The 20,576-nt window shown below is 39.2% G+C and overlaps 1 protein-coding gene across 1 annotated transcript in view; it reads right to left on the bottom strand.

Moving 5' to 3' along the window:
- The window catches only part of gnas (GNAS complex locus), a 28,463-nt gene extending 7,887 nt beyond the window's left edge, over positions 1–20,576 (bottom strand). Inside the window, exons 1-5 of the mRNA XM_046396561.1 lie at positions 18,801–20,576; positions 13,559–13,631; positions 7,417–7,471; positions 7,202–7,321; positions 2,300–2,397 (exon numbers count right to left, since the gene is read on the bottom strand). Of these exons, the coding sequence (XP_046252517.1) occupies positions 2,300–2,397; positions 7,202–7,321; positions 7,417–7,471; positions 13,559–13,631; positions 18,801–18,939 (485 nt within the window). The 5' untranslated portion in view covers positions 18,940–20,576. The remainder of the gene's footprint in view (positions 1–2,299; positions 2,398–7,201; positions 7,322–7,416; positions 7,472–13,558; positions 13,632–18,800) is intronic.

Raw genomic sequence — 20,576 nt, 5'->3', positions numbered from 1 at the left:
CCATGCGAGTTTTGCAAATGTTTGAGATCACTGACTCATGTGTTGCCTCGGTAGCTTTATAAACAGACAGATTCAGCTCGCCTTCGAGTGTTTGCTGAGATTCTTCCAGGCTCCCACAGACAAAAACATGTAAAAGACACTGACTGATTTGGAACAAAACTGATAGGACAAGCAAAAGTTTTGCTAAAGTTGAAACTAGTCAGTTTAAGAAATACAAAGAAGAAATTCACCTCTGCATCCCTCTGCATACATCCCTCTGTATAATGTAATAACATTTGTTATTACACAGGCATACAGTATAAAGAAGTGGAATAATATCTGTTAGGTACGCATGTAGACTCAAATCATTATCTCTGAAGTTACCTAAAGGGCACAAAGCTTGTGGCAATATCCTATAGCTGCCAGGAGAAGTTACTGAACAGCCAAATCCTATATCCACTGACTGACTGAGCATGAACTGTTTACTTCTAGTAATTCATTTTAGAAATATAAAGACTGTAAAATGTAGTCCAGGATTTCTTTATACTGCAAGCACATGATCCCATTTGAAATAAAAAGCACCTCCACTAGTGTTATATCTCATACAAGTCTTACCTTGTATGAGATATAATATCAGGATTACTAAGCTTCAGGGAAACTGAACAGTGGTGTTACATCACATCAGCTGCACAATTACTCACAAGAACCAGCATTAGAGATCATATTTCTCCCGTACTGGCTTCTCTACCTTAGCTGCCTGTAAAATCCAAGATAGAGTACCCTATTATCCCACCAGAGCTTTATGTTCCCAAGATGCAGGGTTACTTGTGGTTCCTAGAGTCTTCAAAAGTAGATTGGGAAGCCTTTAGTTATCAAGCTCCTCAACTGTGGAACCATCTTACGGTTTCGGTCCGGGAGGCAGACACCCTCTCTATGTTTAAGAGTAGACTTGAAACTTTCCTTTTTGATAAAGCCTAGGCCTCCCTCAGTTATGCTGCTATGGACTTAGACTGCCGGGGATCCACCCATGACACACTGAGCTCTTTCTTCATCTCCATCTCCTTCTGCACACATTTATGCCCCATTAATGCATGTTACTAACTCAACTTCTTCCCCGGAGTCCCTGTGCTTTCTCGTCTTGTAGGTTCCCATGGATCGCGGTCGGACCTCCTGCTGCGGTCCTGCTCGAAACCTACTGCGATTACTACTGTTTAAGCATAATCTATTTTAATTCTCTGCTACTCTGTACAGCCACTACCATTACTATCGTTATTACTAGCGGTATCATAATCGCCATAGCACCTTCTGTATACTTCATCATTCTCATTATCTATAGTTCCAATATTTCTGGTATTATTACACATCTTGTTTGTGTGCTCCCCCACCCAATCCAACCAGTCAAGGCAGATGACCGCCCACCTATAACCAAGGTCTGCTCTGAGGTTTCTGCCTTCTAAAAGATAGTTTTTCCTCACAACTGTTGCCAAGTGCTTGGTCAGGGGCGAATGTTGGGTTCTCTGTATTACAAAATGTAATTAAAGAGTTTGGTCTAGACCTGCTCTAATTGAACTGAAAGGATTAATCGATCATAATAAATAAATAAACAGCTTGCAAATAATTGTCTTTTGCCGCTAATCAGAACTAATGTAATGCAAAGCTTTTAAATGTGGGGGAAAGTATAGTAGAAACAAACAGCTAATCAGTCCTAATCAGAGACAAACTCACCACTGCACTGCAGGTCACCTGCTGAAGTTAGTTTATTAATCACCGGGAATCTCACCCCTGCTGATCAATGTATTGGGGGAAGCTCTGTGGTCTTTGGCTGTCTTTTTTTAACCACAGGGAGTAATCCAAATCACCTAAAGAAAATTACTCCAACATATATGACTTCATGGCTGTGAGGACACCACAGGATGTTAAAATCTGATGGCCAGATGATCCTCAAGTACAGAAAACCCAGCCTGTGTGTCCTCAATCATACAACAATTTACCTTGTCAATAACTGGGCTAAGAGTGTCAAATGTCCACACTGTGTACACCAAACTGAACAAGGGCAGCTGTTCTGTTGCTTCCTAGCATGTAGTCTACTACTCTAGCATCACAGAACCACCAGGATGTCCTGAGCCCATGTGACCATGTGCCCTGGTTCAATTGTAATCTGCCACTGTGAATCTAAACAAACCAAATTAAAATTGCAATAAAGTATAAAGTACAGACAAAACAATAAATTAATTGAGAAAATACAAATCATTCAATAATTAAAAGATAAATCAACACCTCTCCAGCAATAAAAACTGTCGACAGGCAGATAGTTACTTACTATTGTGCACAATCGATTAGCTGGTACTCATTGGATCTTTCGTAGCACGCTCTGACGCCCTCATCCTGCCACAGTGTCTTCGCGTGCTCGTAAAACTCCTGAGGAGGAAAGAGGAAACAGAAATACAGAGAAACTGTCAGAGTCACAAAGGAGCACTGTATTCATTCTTTATGCTCAACAACATGTGTCTGAGGACACCCGGCACTCAGCGTTTTTGTTGACACCACATGCAGTGGACGTTGTGCCTGAGCGATGCCTGTGTACATGTCTGTGAAGGTAAATAGTGGTGAAGGGGAGAGAGAGCCACCACTATGGAGGGACTCACCCACATGCTGGGACACAGCATGGACTTACCACTTCACTTCTCTGTGCATGATATTGTTCTAAGAGAATAACAGGTGTCTGTACACTTAATATCAGGGTGATCCAGGCAGTGCACACGAGCTGGCAACCTGCACAAAAGCTTATAAGTCTGCACAGTCAAACAATCAATCAATCACACTTATCTGTATAGCATGATTCATTTAAGAATAATGTAACCCAGAGAAGAAGGAGAATTTTAAAAACACAAATGTAGAATAATGCATAAACAATTAATAAGTTAGTTAGACAAGTTAGTTCACTGAAAAACAGCAGATTGTTTATCTGGTGAGTATTACATGAAGAGAAATGCGATAACATCATCCCACAAGATGAGAAATATCAGTGAATGATGTTGGTGACATTTATGTTTTGACCTACTCCATTTAATCTAATCCCGTCCAGACTGGTGCTTGGGGAGGTGTTCATTATTCAGTCTGTATTGACCCAAAATGAACAAAAAAAAATGAACAAAAAAATAAATAAATCAACGAATTAATAATCTGGCACTGGGAAACACCAGATAGTGTTAAAATACTTTAAATTAATTACATTAGTAATCCATAAATAATTGACAAGTTCCAATAAGTGACATTTAGGTCATTCACTGAACAAAATGGAAAACAGTCTAGTAGTTTCAAAGTATCAGTGACTCAGCAGTGTGTTTTGTATGTGTAGGACTGCTTAGGTAAATTAACAGGAACTTTGTAGTTAACTTGTTCATGAACTAGACTGCTTTCTAGTTCCAGAGTGGGAATACATGGAACACACACACACAGAGTGTAGGTTTTGATGCCCAATGGGAACATTACATAAACTTACATTCATTTCCTGCAGACTTACTCAAACCAAAACAATAACTTGCCTAACCCTAACCTTTACCTAAACCTCAAACTCAACCTAACCTTAAAACAAGTCTTCACTCTAAAAGTTATTCATTTGTATTTTGTCCCCATAAGGTAGGTGAGTCCCCACGTGTAGCTGTGCAAACAGGTTTTTGTCCCCATGAGATCATAAAAACACACACACACACACACACACACACAGAGCTGGTATCAAAGCTGTCCCTCAGTCTCTTGTGCTGATCCCAAATGAAAGGCAGAATGCACTTTTGCCATCCTGTTTCATAACTTGGAAACTATGCTGTGCTCATCATAAACAAGTCAACCAACTAAACAAGTAAAACCAAACAGCAGCCGTAAACAAATAATTGCTTCCCAACAGCTCAGCATGAGTGGAATTCCTGGGGCAGTGAGGTGATTAAAGAGAGGATCCTGCACAGGAAAACTCACAGATTTTATTCCTGTAAGAGCTGATGTGTCTTAATGAAGTGTCTCTGTTTAAGACATGTATTTGCTATAAACCACTGGGGATAACAGTGTGAGCTTAGTGTCACCGTTTAAGTAAAACACATCAGTGTATCTGGTCAACATGGTCACTTGACTTGGTTCCCTCTGTTGTTCGGAGTAAAACATATCACCATTTTCCATAAGTAACTGTTTAATTTTTTTTCTCATTCATCTTAATTTATTTTTTTATTTACTTTTTATGATAATTTTACAAAATCCCTGTACTTATCATCTCATTTGAAAGTGAAGGTGAATGCACTTTAACCTCTGCATACAAAACCGAAATGTTGTGTGTTGGTATACAACTACAGTACGTATCGTGGACCAAAGATGAACCATAAAAGTAGCTGAAAAATCCAACAGACTTTTACAATGTATGGTTTGTGTAATAATTTACCATGTCTTAATTTTCATTTCCAAATAAGCAGTTCTGCCCCCCACTAACACCCTCACCCTACACCACACCCCACTACACCACCCTATCCTGAGTACTACGGACTGAGTGTTGCACTAGTTCCTCTACCTCACTGTTAATACAGTTAGCCTACTGCCTATCGCTGTATACACTATATTGTCCATTGCACTAGTGATTTATAGCTTAATTTAACATCTGTAAATATCATTTGTAAATTGTGTCATAGTTTCCGCCTACACTGGATGCACATTAAAGCACATATCCATCTGTATAGGATGTTCATAGTACTTAGAAACTCCGGATATTATGACAGCAATCTGTATATCTTGTTTATAGTATATCTGTAGCATAGACACCTGTACATACCCTGTACATACTGTAAATTACTGTATACCTGGCACTTACCGCTTATTGCACTTCTGGTTAGATGCCAAACTGCGTTTCGTTGCATTGTAATAAAGTTGAATCCAATCTAATCTAAATCTATAGCGAAACATTTCAACCATACTTAAATCCGTTTACAGAGTCGCCACATCTGAGTGTCATTCATTCAGTATCAGAAGAAACAGTAAATGCTTGATATTTTTGTATTATTTGTATTGCATTTTGTAAATTGTCACATGAGAGTACAATATTAGTAACATCATATTCTGCTGATTAACTACCGTAATTTCCGGACTATTAAGCGCACCTGAATATAAGCCGCATCCACAAAATTTGAAAAGAAAAAAAAAACATATAACATAACATAACATATATAGGCTGCAACTGTCCACATTGTCCACATTGTCAGTCTCTCTTTCGTTGTCGCTCTCAATGTCATTGTTTAAGCCGCAGGGTTCAAAGCGTGTGAAAACAGTAGCGGCTTATAGTCTGGAGATCACAGTAATTATTAACAAAATATATATAATTATTATTCCTTTCATCGTTGCATTCAACATCTTTGTTCGTCTCACTTAAACCTGTGAAAATGGAAAATTGTGAAAACCTGTAAAATGCGTCATTAATTGCAATGTTAACAAAGTGTTAGAGAAATCTTGGCTGTGTCAAACCCTTACATGCAAGAAAATCCTTTCATCATGCAGTTTTCTATGACACCAAACTGATCATGTGTCCACAAACAGAGCATTCTTTTATCATCAGTCATGTGCATCAAGGAAAAAAAATGAATAAAAACCTCACTCTTCATTTCCTGATGTGAGATCCCTCAATTCCCAGCCTCTCTTTCTTCTCTCTTCAGCAGCTGTTACATTATAATAACAGACCTACTGAACATGAGATGTGACACTATCAGTCCCCATAAGGAGGTCAGTGCAGCATCATCTTAAAAACAGAGCCACTGGAGCTAGTAAGTGTCTTGCTCAAGGACACTTCAGCGGGGTTGACGTGTGAGTGTGAGTGTGTGTGCGTGCTTGGTAAGACAGCTGACCCTGTTTGCTGAAGTTTGCCATCTATCAATGTAGAAAAAAGAGGCACTTTAGCTGCCTCATGTTCCTCTATAATCACCATCATGCATTAAACACAAGCAGTTGTGCTAATTAGGTCATTGTGCCAATTAATGCATTAGTTAGTGGGAAAGTCAAAACACTCTTCTTCTTACAGCACATGAACTCTGTGTCTGGAAGCATTAAAGAATCAGGCCAGTGTTTTTACATGCTTTAGGCTTTATCACAACGCAGCTGCAGGGTTTTTAAGACCTTAGAATATGTGGCAGGTGGTCACTGCATTCGTTCTGTGCCGATTTGAAAATCAATTCCCTATCAGCAGTGTGAATGTCAGTGTTTTTTGTTTTGTTTTTCCAAAAAAAAAACCCAAAAAAACAACAAATAAATAAAAAAATAAAATTATCATTGCATGATGTAGTTCAAGTACAGTCTCAAGTGTTCTTTTAAAAACAAAAACAATACAGAGGTTATGAAAGCAATGCTGCTCAACTGGTGTCTCTGAAGTGCCACGCTGACAGACTGTTCAAAACAATCCACAGTCCTTTCATTTAGATTCATATTTCAGGACTTGCTAAGTACATTCTCATATTGTACTGAAATCAGTGGAGTTTAGTAAAAAAAAAACAAAAAAAAAACAAAAAAACAAAAACAAAAAAAACAGGGTTAATATTTGAAAATGGTTTGTGATTCAACAACACTGTGATGGTAGTAGAAATTAGTAGTAGGTAGGTAGTAGAAATTGTTTTAATAAGCAAATGTCTGCATCAACTTACTCCAATATTCAATCACATACTATTTAAGTATATAATTTATAGCATGCTATATGACATATGTGGTGTAATTTTGCTTACTTAATCATGTCCGGTGATTTGGTGAGATGGCAGACAGATGCCTTCATGCAGCTATGAGCACCACAGGGACGGGACGTCAGAACAAAATCATTTGCCATAATAGAAAATGAACTACAGCTTGATACATGACACCGAGTGAATTGAAAAACTGAATTAAGTCTTGTCCCCCTGGTGGCTGTGGATAAACAGCAAGACTCCCAGACTCCCAGGTTTATTCTCCTGACACAATTAGTTAATGGGAATGTCCCGCTGAGAATATTTAACTCACACACACACATTAACCATCAGGTCATTAGTAAACCTCAGTGTTTGCTACCCATGTCAAGGGATTATCACCAAGCACATTGGGACAATCACCTGCTATCAACTACTGAAACACACACAATTGAAGCTGAAACTACAGGACATACGGCAGAACTACAAAAATAAGACCATTGTGTGAAGGTGTGTGTGTGTGATTGCTGTGTGATTGCACTACTCACAGATGGAAACTCAAAATCCTTCTGGCTGACCAGGTTGAGGATGTATTCGATCCGGTACTGGTTCGCCGGGCACGCCAACCGCACGGGTGGTGTCAGGGTGCTCATAGCTGTTACTATGGTCTGTCACAAACACACAAAGTAGATTTAAGTTGTTTTTTAAGCTGTTTTTTGTGTTTTTTTATTAACAGCAAAATGATAAAAACACAGCCACTTACCTCAATAGCCTCTTTAATATTATTTTTGATGTCCTGAATTTTCTGCTTCTTCTCTCTGAAACAGACACAAAGACTCAGTGACAACCATGTCGGAGACAGACAGACAGAAGAAAGAACCCACTGCCTTTATTCTGACTCTTTCTATGTATAGTAAGAATGTGGAGAAGAATCTACTATGCTTCCTGAGACATGTTTTTAGTTTAAATATCATCATAGAGGTAGTATTTAAAGAGTGGTGATATAGTATTCAATTTCCATGAAGTTGAAGGGAAATCAAAAGAGGCAGATAAAAAAAAAACAAACAAACAACAACAAAAAAAAAAACTATAATGATCCAAATCGAAGCCACAGAGGACAGAATGTCTTGACTTTCAGGCTCGGTTCTAGTATGGGTCAGACTCTGGATACAACACTTCCCATAATGCAGCTCAACCGCCTCTTTTGTTATACCCTGCCTGCTTCAAAGGCGACCACTTCTTTTAAAGCCTACTCCTCCAGGCTGTAAGACAGGCTTAAATATGTTAAGTCATATTTCTTTGGAAAGCTCCTCCAGAGCGCTGTTTTCACAGTCTGAGTCGTACTTGACCTGATGAGTAAACTGCACTTTACTGGATGTGGTGGTTTCATCTGTACACAGTATTAGCTGCAATACAGATGTTTTCATGTAAAAGTTGTTCACACATGACAGTTGTGGATAATAAATATCTAGTAATTAATTTGTTGCAGCCTAATTTTCCAACAGTGAGTCCAAAAGTATCATCATCTATTTACAGAAAGGACAGAATACTACAATAAAGTCAGGTAAATATTGGAATAAAAGGTTTTTCAGTAAAATAAGAATGTTTCCAATAACTTCTAGCTTATCATGAGTGAAAGGAGCAATTCATTTCCAGGTGTCAGGTCAAATCAGAGGCACCACAAACTATCTGAGCAGTGATGTTAAAAAGTAGGCCTACTCTTTAAGTGAAGTTAAAAAAACAGTAACATGGAGGGACTTCCATGTTACTGTGACATGGTACACTACAGTTTGTTGCATCAACTTTGTTCTTGATCTGAGTAGAGTAAACAGACCTTCATTGGCACACTTGTAGAGAAATTTTGTCTGTCTGCTGTGAAGGATCAACTGTTTGTACAAGACATTTGGACTCTCTGTGACAGAAATGTTTCTAATAAAAGGCAACCAGATAGCCAGTTAGCCTATCTTTCACCTTGAGTCTGGCAGGACAACAGCACATTGTGTTTACAATAGTTATATGTCAGTGACAAAGGTAAAGATGGGCCCTTTTGTTCTGTACCAGTCTTTACTTTTCACAAGGGACACTGCTACACTAGACCAAAGTGATGCATATATTTATTAGTTTGTCTAAACTAGCGAAATTTGCATTTTAAAGTTTGACTCATCCATTTCATTACCAGAAACAAAGGCTGCATGTTTCCTTCACAACATGTTGTTGCATGATGGATCAGGTTTTAAGAGGCAAAGCACAATTATGAAAGTGGTTTCTAATTCACTCACAAGCGCATTCTCTTACATTTGTAAGGTACAAATTTTCCACAAGGGGAGCTGTTTCGTCACAGTCGAGTTCTTAGCATGTGACTCATTTGTTGCAAAGAAAATAAGACCAATATCATATTAGACATGCACCTGCACACAGTTTGACCACTTCACTTCTCAAACGGTACATTTTCTCAATAGCTTGGACTCTTCATCAAGCTTACATGATCAAACAAGAATCACTAACACCTGGGTTAACGTGCATTAATGTCATCTGGTAACGTAATTTGAAGACAGAGTCTGCGCAAGGGTGATTGGGTGTTTGTTCCCATCGTGTACCTGCTCACACATTTGCTCAACTCAATCATTGCTCAACTGTCAATCATGATATCCCTCCTTACAGCATCAAATACCCAATTAAAACTAAACTTAAAATGAACACTTGAACACAAACAATAACAAACAAAACAAAATAACAAACATCAGCAAAAACTATCTTTGGGAAAAAATATTTGAATGAGTTTTTAGTTTGGTCAAAGTCCCATCTGCTAACATTGGGGGGGGCTTCACTTTGTGAGCTCTCATGTCATCCACATTTATACAAAGTCAATGGTCAACACTGAGATCCTATTTTCTCACACTACATTCTAACTCAAAAAATACATACAAACCCTCGTACAAAATGGCAACATGTATACAGGCACATTCACCTTCCTGGGCCAAGCTGCCATATTTCTCCAAAGCAACTGTAATCCTATTTGATCCTTTCATAGAAATGTGTCACATTTGCTCTCTAGCAGCTGCATCAACATGAACATGAAACAGGTCATTATGATTAAAATTACTAGTAAGTATCCCTTAGACAAGAACAGAAAGCCTCAAATCAAAATCCACAATTTACTAATCTGGTTCAGTGTGTTCTTACATCCCTAAAATCGTGTTGTGTACTGGACTGAAAAAACACACACAGACTTGAATACAATTTGAGTAATAGTCATTGAGAAATGCTAACAGAGCCTGAGAAGCCTGCAAGGTCATTGTGCACCAAGAAACACGAGAGGACGAAAAAAAAAAAGAAAAGAGGGAGTAAGACAGAGTTTATTGGGTTAGGAGTGAGACTGAGAAGGCCTTGTTTACATTTTCAACCTGATAGTCATTAAAAATCACATGGTCGTGCGCTTGTCTGTGTGTGTGCACTCTTTCAGTTTAGCAAACGTTTGTGTGCCTGTGTGTGGTTATAGAGAAGGGAAGAAGACAAGCAGACATGACGCAACATGTTCTAGTGATACATCAGTTAAATAAATGCAGAGAATTAACACTTTAATGTAAAGCAGACGACTGGCACTGAGATCAATATGACAACAATCAGAGCTTTTTCAGTGGAAGAAAACTGTCCCACACATCTGTGGTCTCCAGCTGTCAACCACATAGCAGCTCCAGTGATGAGACTGGCAGTTACATGCCTTGCCCAAGGGCAGCTCAGTCATAGTTGAGAACACAGAGAGAGAGAAAGCTGAGTCAGTCATTCAGGCCAGAAATTAGAACCAGCAGTCTTCCGGTCACAAGCCAATTACCGTACTCTGACCTTTAGGTTACCACAACACTCAATCCATTCACCCAAACTCTTTCATCACAGGTGTTATTGAACCCTTCCAGTCCCAAATGAGTACATTCATATCCAGCCTCAGGATCCAAGCTTATTAAAACATATTACTACACTTGTCATGTGGAGATCCACAAGTGACTGGCCTGTGAGTTTGCTGTTCTGGTTGTAGCAGATGTTCAAAAACAAAAGTGATCCATTCTTAGACTCTTGAAAGAAGACATCCGAATGCACGTTCAAAGCGAGACAGTCAAACACATATGGGAGCACTCCAGTTTACACATAAGGGGAAGGGAAAAGACATACATACATGTGGCATGGCATATATGTGATGATGCTGTATGTGTTTGTGTGTCTTGTTAATAACGACACCCACCCATTTGCACACACACTCATGCTCACTCACACAGCTTTATTATGGCAAAAAACGTTATCACAACTATTCTGCTAAATATTGTGATCATGATTATTTAACACAATTACTCATTGCCTTTGTAAATATTATGTATTTACTTCACTTCACAAAATTGTCAGGGGCTTTCCTTGAACTTTAAATTCAATTCAACTGGAAAAACAACATAAATAAATGCAATATGTACAGCAGCATCATGGGCTTCACTCTGTCTACTTATTCAGTCCTATGATACATCAGAGTTTTCTCTAACTCACTCAGTACTGAGTGTGCCAGCGACACATTGTCAGCTCTGAGGATCTTGCGCGCACACACACAGTTATCACTGACGAGAGCCGATACATTTGCTGTGAGCTGTAGTATGCTTAGGCTCTCATCTTGCTAATTTGTACAAGGTTTTGGGACTGCCACAGTCCATAATGACCATCACTGGCAGCTCTCCCAAGCTAAGTTCACTGTGAATGGGTTTATGTGCGCTTGCTGTGCACACCCGTGCACCATGTGATATCTTTTACCTTTCTTGCTGACCAAAGGCTGTCTTTCTAATATCTTGGCCCAAGTTGAACTAAACACGTTACATCCCGGCTGACGGTGAGTTTGGGCATTTAGGGAGGGGTGAGAAGTGGACCGCTGTAAGGGATGCACTTGATGTATAACACAAGACAAGAGCATCATTATGGCACAAAAAGGGACACAATAGTTATTTTTTATCTTCATTACCTTGTTTAAATCATTGGAAGTCTAAATGGTAATCAAAAATTTAATTTGATTAATCACCCGGCTCAAACACACACACACATATACACACACACACACACACACACACACACACAGCTCAGTGTTGTGGAGTCATGCGCTTGGTCATATGCTCTTGTCTGCCTTAGGTGTTGATTTTATAGTCAAACCTTGCAAAGATGCTTCCATCCCCATCACAACCACCAGAACAATACACGCCAAGGTACTCACACATTGACACTGACACACACACACACACACACACACACACAACTTTCTGTTTTTCTTACAGAGACACGCCAAGGATGTGATCCAGAACGATCCAAAAAGCAAAAAAAAGAGCAGCAGAATTGTAATCTTTTATATAAAATATTAAGACCTATGTATCAAGTGGGCATGGAAGAGCAATCACTGTGTGCAGTTGTATAACTGGTACATATGAATACTTGTACGGATCCATATAACAAAAATAGATACATGCATTAGTTAACATTCAACATTTTCAGTCAGACTTCACTCAAGCTAACGTTAGTGGGGAACCAGCAGGTACAGATGTGACGTTTGGAAGTATTTCGACCAAATAAATGAAATGAATGTGTAGTGAAAGCCATATAAAGTTAAACTTGTCTAACTAATTTGTCAAGCTACAATCACGGTGAACAACAGCTACGAGACTGGGAAAGATGTGACGTTATGAGGAAAGTGTGGTGATACTGAGGGTTGATCTGCGAAAAGCCAACCAGGTAGCTATTAGGCTACTACTAACAACAGTGTTTCAGATGTGTGTCTATTGCTAATCCTAACGTCTACCTGCATTGTCACTTGGGTGTTGATGTGGATGTTTGGAACCCTATTCTCCTAATAATTCAGTATGAGTTCTTGAGGAAAGGGCCCATCCCTAGACTATAAAGAAAAAGTTAAAGAACTGACAAAAAACAATGCCAAAAAAGACAAACTCATTAATTTTAAACCCACAAAAGCAACAGAATATCTACTCTAGACGATAAGAGGTAGAAGATGAATTTCTTCTGATGACAAAAGAATAGCAGAAGAACAGTAACCAGAAAAATAATTACAGATGCTCGTTGTACTGGGTCAACAGACTGGTGCTGGATCAACAATGTCGAGACAGTTTAGACAGACACATTATAGAAACGTTATAGAAAGTTCAGAGCAGGCATCCAGTCCTATACTTGTTTTTGTCACAATGCTGTTTTAACAAAGATACAACAACAGCCACTATTACCAGTCAGCAACTACAGTTCCCATGAGGCTGCACGTGGCTTTAACAAAGCATACTGAAAGAGAGAGTTACTATCACCATGGATATAAATGTTAAATAACTGAAAACTGTACTTATATTTGAACCACTACACTCAGTCATGCCAATTAATTCAACATACAATATTTTCAATAGACTCTGTTGACTTAGATCTTTGAATAAAGCATCTAACCAGCACCAGTTATGTGGCAACACATCTGTCTCTGGTGGGAAAATACTTGAAGAAATTATGGGAGACTAAAATTAATATCATCCTATTTCAGCATCCTGCAAAGTCCGCACTTCATAAACCAGGCACATCATGATGAGTTGACAAGTTTGTCCCATTTTAAATGAACCTCCAAAAGTGGTACTGCAGGGATATCAGTGACAACATACAGTGTTAACAGCTTGGATATGTTAAAGACATGGGTCTTACAGATAAGTAGAAGTAATATTGATGTATGATCCGTTAACCTAGTGCACCACTTTCAAGATGACTGTCATGTGTTAAAGTGAAATGTCTCTTCTTACTGTGAACTGAGGCATCATGAAAGCTGCTACAGTTTACCACGTTAGCCGGACTTCTTTGGATATGTTCAGCTACTTGTACACCTTTACACATATAATACTTACTCTGCATTGAAGCCGTTGACATGCAGGATCCTCATCTGTTTCACTATGGTGCTCTTGCCTGACTCTCCAGCTCCTGAGAGAAAGACAGACAAGGAAATATTAGGAATCTGTTAACACATGAAAAACTTAGGACACAGACCACACACATTTGCAACATCTGTATACCAGGGCTAACTGAAAGGCTTTCAAATTGAAAATTCATAAGCTGTGTTGGCTGTGACTTACTATGCCCTACAGAAATCTTTCAATGAGCAGAGAATTTCATACATGACTGTTACTTTATTTGGCGAAAGTGGGAGTTGAGGCAAGGACAGTGTAGAATGGTCATGGCTGAAAAAATAAACTGGATTATTCCACAAGATAGTGTGATCCCAATCACAAGATGACATTTTTAGACTTAATGTCTGCCTTTACACTTTTCACATAAAAAGTCATTTTGAACATTTCCCTTCAAAAGCAGGTGTTCTTGTGTTAAATAGTTAATATACTCGGAACAAAGTTCTAGTTCGGCCATGTGGGAGCATGCAGGTCTACCACAAGCAAGCTTCATATTTGGCTTTGTTTGTTACAGCGGACCATTCAAACTTTTCCTAGTCTTCCCACTGCATTGATAAACAAAACCAACACACAGAAAATAATGTCATGAGGCTGACTGTAAAATGTGTTGTTTTGTTGTATCTCTCCACAAGGTTCTACTAATTAAGTAGAAAAAGTTCACCTCATGTTTGAAGATAAGGTCGGCAGTATCTGTACCTACAGTGACTCCCTCAACTCATTCCATTGAACAAACAGCAATAAATGCACAGAGCTGGCGCATGTTTACAAGAGGTAAGCTGTATTTGACAGCAGTCTGACACTTGGTCAAATTCAACTTAGTCTAATACACTAGCGGCCATCTATCTGGGGATTTTTAACCTCACATTTAACCAGATACTGCCCTCTTCCCATCCTTCCAATGATGCAGCAATTTTTTCCTAACAAACAGTAGTTCAAAAGCTCATCACACACGTTTATGTCCTGTGAGGAAAATGTCATCACTGTTCTTGTCTGCAGCACTTGGATGTCTCTAAAATTGAAAGAATGACTAAACAAAACCTGCTAAAAGACACTAAGGGAGACTATATGATGTAGCACTGTTAGTCGGGCAGCTGTACACTGCAGGTTCCTGGACAGAATGTGCATCTGCCATAAGAATGAAACTTACATCTGCTGTTCTGTAAAGTAACACCTGCAGTGTGTACAGCTACATGAAGAGTGAGCAACTTAAAGTTCAACATTTAAAAGTTGCAGTACTTTCACACAGCCCCACGCCTTTCCTGTCTCAGACCTTAAACACCTTTTTTTTTTTTTTTTTTTTGACTCAGCTGTGTCCTCTCGTCTTTAATTTAACAACTGAAGTGTAGATCAGAATTTAACACTTTCCCTAAATTAGATGAATTTTATTTCTTGGGAAAAAGATCCAAATAATTTATACACTTATGTGAAATAAAAAAATAAGTCCTAATGTGAAGCTTAAAAACGCTCCAATCTGCAGAAATATCAAGCGGCAGTGAGGGTATTTTTATTTTTTTAATATCAATATTCTTCGATTACATTTGCTATGCATACTTATTAAAGATTTTGATGACTGCTTTAATTTAAAGCTTAAATCCTTTTCTACGTATGTACAACTTTCCAGATGGCAGGCTAACAGGTATTGTGTTCCTGTTAAAAGCCAAAAATATAATCACACATTTCATTCATTTACAATGCAGTACGTCTAATTATACATAGTCCTTGTACAGTCATGTGGCAAGACAACGCTGGCTGTGTGTGGCTAAATCTCTAAAAATATTTCTGCTTCAACATGAGACGATGGGACGTGTTTTGGTGGATATGCTGTAGTGTATCTTCCACACAGGTGAGCTGGAACCCCATGGGAGTTTTTGGTCACTTTTGGAGAGTACTGGCAGTGTTATTGTACAACAGACCAAACATTACAATTTGACATGAAGACATAGGCTCATCTGGCCATACTGGAGCTCTCTTACGGAGAAAATGGACAACAACTCTGTAACAACACAGTTTGTCCAATGTCTACAAACTAGTAGCCTACATTTGTACTGTTTGGAAAAGGTAGAGGCATCAAGTAATATTAATTTATTGAGACACCCAATGTGAAACAGTTTGACAGACTGGCAGTTTGCTATTAGGATGTTATAGCCAACGTGTCTACCCATGTGAACTATTAGTGGCAGTCAGACACATTATCAGACAAGCCACAGAAGAGTCTGGGACTTGGGCATTTCGGCAGCGCAGCAAGCTACAGCGCATACCATGAACTCATAACATCATGCTCTCAAAACTGACTGATGACCTCATGTCACATTGTCAGCACTCCACTTTCTTTCTCATCTCCCTGTCTATCCCCACACTACATTGTCTGGTGAAGCAGAAATGCCTTAACGTCTTAAAGAATAAGTGGATTAAATACTAACGTACAATAGTTATGCTGGCATGCTTGAAACACACACGCAGTCAAGTGTGGTATTTAACCTAAACCTTTCAACTGCAAGCATACCTGTGTTTATACTACAACGCATTAAGAACTGTGAGCTAGAAACTGTCCCTCGAGGATTTGTCAGTATTAATCTTATTTATTTAGTTTTTTTTAATTCCCAATTTGTATCATACATTTTACCTTATAATGCTTTATTTATTAATTTTTTTCTTGTACAGCTGTTTGTCAAGACAGCATTAATCACTGATCTGAATCACTGAATCACTGAAGACTGGTTGGATTATAGTCCGCACAGAAAACCATCTGCAAAAGTCATATTAAGAGGATCCTGGCCATTAGTATTCTATCTAAAATATATATGCCTACAGTCTGTCTTTATTCTAATAAACCGACACTAGTAGAGTTTTAGGGTTAAACTGCTGAAAAAACATCAAATAAAATAATCCTTTATATTGTGAAGGGAACTTGAGTGACTTCTGCAAAACCCAATGCCAAAAATGTCAGAACTGTGTGTAACTACCACCGAATGAAAACAGAGGTCAGGGGAAGAGGAAAAAAAGGTTTCTCAATATAACTGTTTCATCTGCTAAAGAAGTTCTGAAAAACAAAAAAAAACAATCAGAAAACAAAGATGTTATTATGATGTCTCTGATGGATCTATAACCCTAAAGACAACATCAATGATAAATTTGTCTAGTCTGAACCAGAGCCATGGAAACACAAAATCTGCCACTGCAATGCATACAGCGATGTAAACTGTGCAATATGTCAGTGGACAGTTGTGACCTCTGATCAACTAAAATGTGAATGATCTCTGGGGCAAGATGCAGCAATTAGTCAATTTAATATTTTACTACAGTTATATAACAGACACAGCAGGAGTAACTTACCATATAACAAACATTTGGTTTGTTGAGGTTTACGCACACAGAATTGTCCCTTTGATTTGCAAATACAGTGGTGATGTTTCATTATAAGTGCGCTGTTAATTCAAATACTTGCAGTGTAGAAATCACAGCAAGTTCACTTCAGGTTAAAGTTTAAAAAGTCCATAACAGTTATAGGAAATCATAAAGGTTAATGGGCCCAGTAGTTTTCCTCAACAGCCATGAAGATGCATAAAGTTTAGACAGTTTATTTGTTGTGGTTAATTTAAAAAATGTAACAATCATAAAGGAAGTTAACTGATTTTGGTTAAAAGAATGCGAGCAAAAGGTCATCAATTTTTTTGTTTTGAGGTTCTAATCTGTTAAAGTATTAATTTGTCAACTTGGGACTTAAAACAACTGCTGCCCCTTGGGACAACACATATATTGCATCAACACTCGTTTTTTGGTGTCAGTCTTTAAAGTCAAACACATGCTGCTAACATGAGCCACAGACACAGTAGCACTTTATTTAGGTGATCTATTTAATCCAATGAGCAGTGTAGCTCTAGTAGCAGGTTGCAATTATAATAAGAGGCATAAACCAATGATCATCAAATTTATCCTTATGGACATCCTAAAAGTTTTGCTTTGCAAAAAAGAGGGCCAATATGTATATGTGTGTGTCACTTGCACTTAGCACAAAGACTGATACCACAGATGCTGAACAATTAGCCATGTGTTGTCAAAATACGGACTGTACTACCTCAGACACTATGTCTTCTCAGCATGAATACATGCTAAGCAGAAGGGTTAACATACATTTTTGGTGGCTCTTTCAGACTTCGTTTAGCTTTGTTCACTGTTCAGACATATTCTCTGAAATATTTATGATCACAAATAACAGGTCAACAGGTCTGTGACAAAGCCAAACTAGTAGATTATATAATTGAAATGCAGTTAACTTTATGGTGACATCTTCATTTTGGTTTTCATGTGAGCCTGTCCTTCTGCTTTGCTAAAGTCACCACAACTTCCTCCCCAACATAAATACAGGTGTGTCAAACTATCCAAACCCTCACGGCATTTCTCTGATCAGATATTATTTCATTTTCATTAAGAACACTGTGGCTTCTTGAAAGTGGAAAGCCTGCCAGTGGATATAGGAGGAGGGTACAGTGGAGAGCATGGCAGGGAAAAGTTATACACTTTTATTTGTCTGTTATATAATGAGGAGACCCGGCCCACCTCCACTTCACTATGACACACACAACCACATGTTGAGTCTTACACATCCTCTCCAATGAAGACGTTTCGCTTTGTTTTGGGGTTTTTTTTTTCTTACAGTCACATTATCACTGTTTGGGCTACATGACCCCAAACTGGCATGTAATGAAAAATTAGTGTTCGCTTGACAACGTTTTCAATCCTGCATACATGTTTATGGCTAAAATGTTATGTAGTCTCAAACTACTGAAGCTGAAAGGGACAATTCTGTTAAAAACAAATGAATTCTAAGTGATAATAAAAGTAGTTTTGATTGATATGACTGGGTGTTTATCCCATGATGACCCTTGGCAGCGGTTTACCTACAGAACATATTTACTCTACACTCCTGTACCTATGGACTCTGCTACAGCATGTTTCGGCGTTGGTAGTGGTGGACTGTCAATTTGACAGCAGCATGCTGAAAATGCAGCACGCTGGTGCATTTTTAGCCTTATGCAATGACAAAGTCACACTGTTGACAATGTTTCCCAAAACATCTCAGAAGGTTATGCAGGAAGGAGGCAGAGCCACCACTGCACACACCAAGGACCTGCCTGTAAAGCAGCAAGCACAGAAAAGAAAAAATGTAATATGAAAACAAACTCACCTAAAAGTAGTAGTCTGTGTGTGGCTCTGTATATCTGTTTGTCTTTTTGGAGCTGCTTCTCTATCTTTTTGTTTGCTTCTCTTTGTGCCTTCTCCTCATTTCTCTGGTCTTCAGTCTTACTGTTGCCCAAACAACCCATCTTCCCGCAAGAAAAAAGAAAAAAAGGGGGTCCAGGGGAAGGAGGTGGAGGAGGTGGAAGAAGAAGAAGAAGAAGGAGGAGAAGAAGTAGAGGTGGAGGGGAGGGGGTGGATTGTGTAGAAAGAAAAATAAATAAACTAAACTAGCCTAGATCCCGTGTTTGACATGCGGATTTGGCAGCAATGTCACCCACATGTACACTGTTAAACGTCCCCTGCCTGCTCCAAAACTGTCCGTGGTGTAGAAATTATGCGTCCATAACGCGTATTTTGCTGTCAGAGAAAGGGCAGGATACTGCTGCTGACGACACCCAGGCCGCCTTCTCAGTTTGCTGAATGCTGCTTGGGCTTTTTCCTACTTCACATGCAGTCCAGTTTTTGTTTGTTTTCTCCACTCTCTTCCCCCCCCCCAAGTCAACTGTGCAGAGCTGAGAACTGTAATCCACTCCGTTAAGATACCAAAAATTGGGGTTTCACCTCAAATGGAGGCAGAATAAACAGCCTAATTTGCATCTCCAAAAGCCCGGGTCTTGCGTCTCACTGCTGCCCGTGACAAGGAGCCGAACACGGCGTGTCCGAAAACCTCGCCCGTGCTGTGGCGCGGCTCGTTTCCACGTCTCCTTTCATGATAAACACATCCATAGGTGTAAACTTGTACTCTCTATCTATTTCTCTGTCTCCCCGACGGCTGTCTTCGTCGGGGGGGGGCCGGCAGGACAGGAGGAAGGAAAATAATATTTACAACCAACGAGTTACATGTGAGATATTCTCATTGCTTCCGTCGTCATCCGGCTCCTTTTCATTCGCTGCATCAAATCAACCCAAAACAGCTCCAAACTCACTGCGGTTGTCTTCTCAGCTGGTTCCCCCCACCACCTCCAGTTCCGACACGATCCAATATACCCCCGATTTGTCCTCCTTATTTGTGATGGCTGTTCCTTGCTGTGTTTTATCCTCCAAAGGGCCTTCTCTCTCTCCCTGCCCCTCGCTTTTGTTGCTGAAATGTGTTATCAGCCCCTCACATCACCGCCGAACCTCCAAAACTGCGCACCGATACACTTTTTTTAAAAAAAAAAAAATCCCGATTTGAATCCGACAAATCCCTCCAAGAAAAAAAAATCACAAAAAAGGGAAAAAAGAAAAGAAAAAGAAAACGTGACCAAGATGTGAAAATCCCTCGAAATGTATCCACGTTTCTTGCAGGTGAAAAAGCAACCCCCGCTGTCAGATTCAGTTTTCCTAGCCTACATAAGGCCTATATATGTGTACACATATACACACTCTCACACAAACATGCATATCTATATATATATATATATATCTTTATATGTATATATTCCTCTGAATCCGAAGTGGGTAAATAGGCTACAGGCTTGAGACTACATGTGCATTTACATTCATAAAAAATAGGACGCGGGGTTGTTGTAGCAGCACATTCCCACCGCGAAGGCCGCTCCCCTCCTGGACGCTGGTCGTGGAAGGTGAAAGACAGGAATAACCAATTCTTGGAGGTTATTATTTTCTCCCTTTCTCTCTCTGTCGCTTTCTCTCTCTCCGAGAATAGTAGCCTACATTGAGGAGATAGACAGCCCTGAAGAGAGACGGGGTGGGGCCACACAGCGCTCACTGAACCCTGGGA

This window comes from Scatophagus argus, chromosome 8 (genome assembly GCF_020382885.2).
Source record: "Scatophagus argus isolate fScaArg1 chromosome 8, fScaArg1.pri, whole genome shotgun sequence".
Taxonomy (NCBI): Eukaryota; Metazoa; Chordata; class Actinopteri; family Scatophagidae; genus Scatophagus; species Scatophagus argus.
The sequence above is the reverse complement of the archived record's forward strand: the minus strand, read 5'-3'. Positions and strand labels throughout refer to the sequence as shown.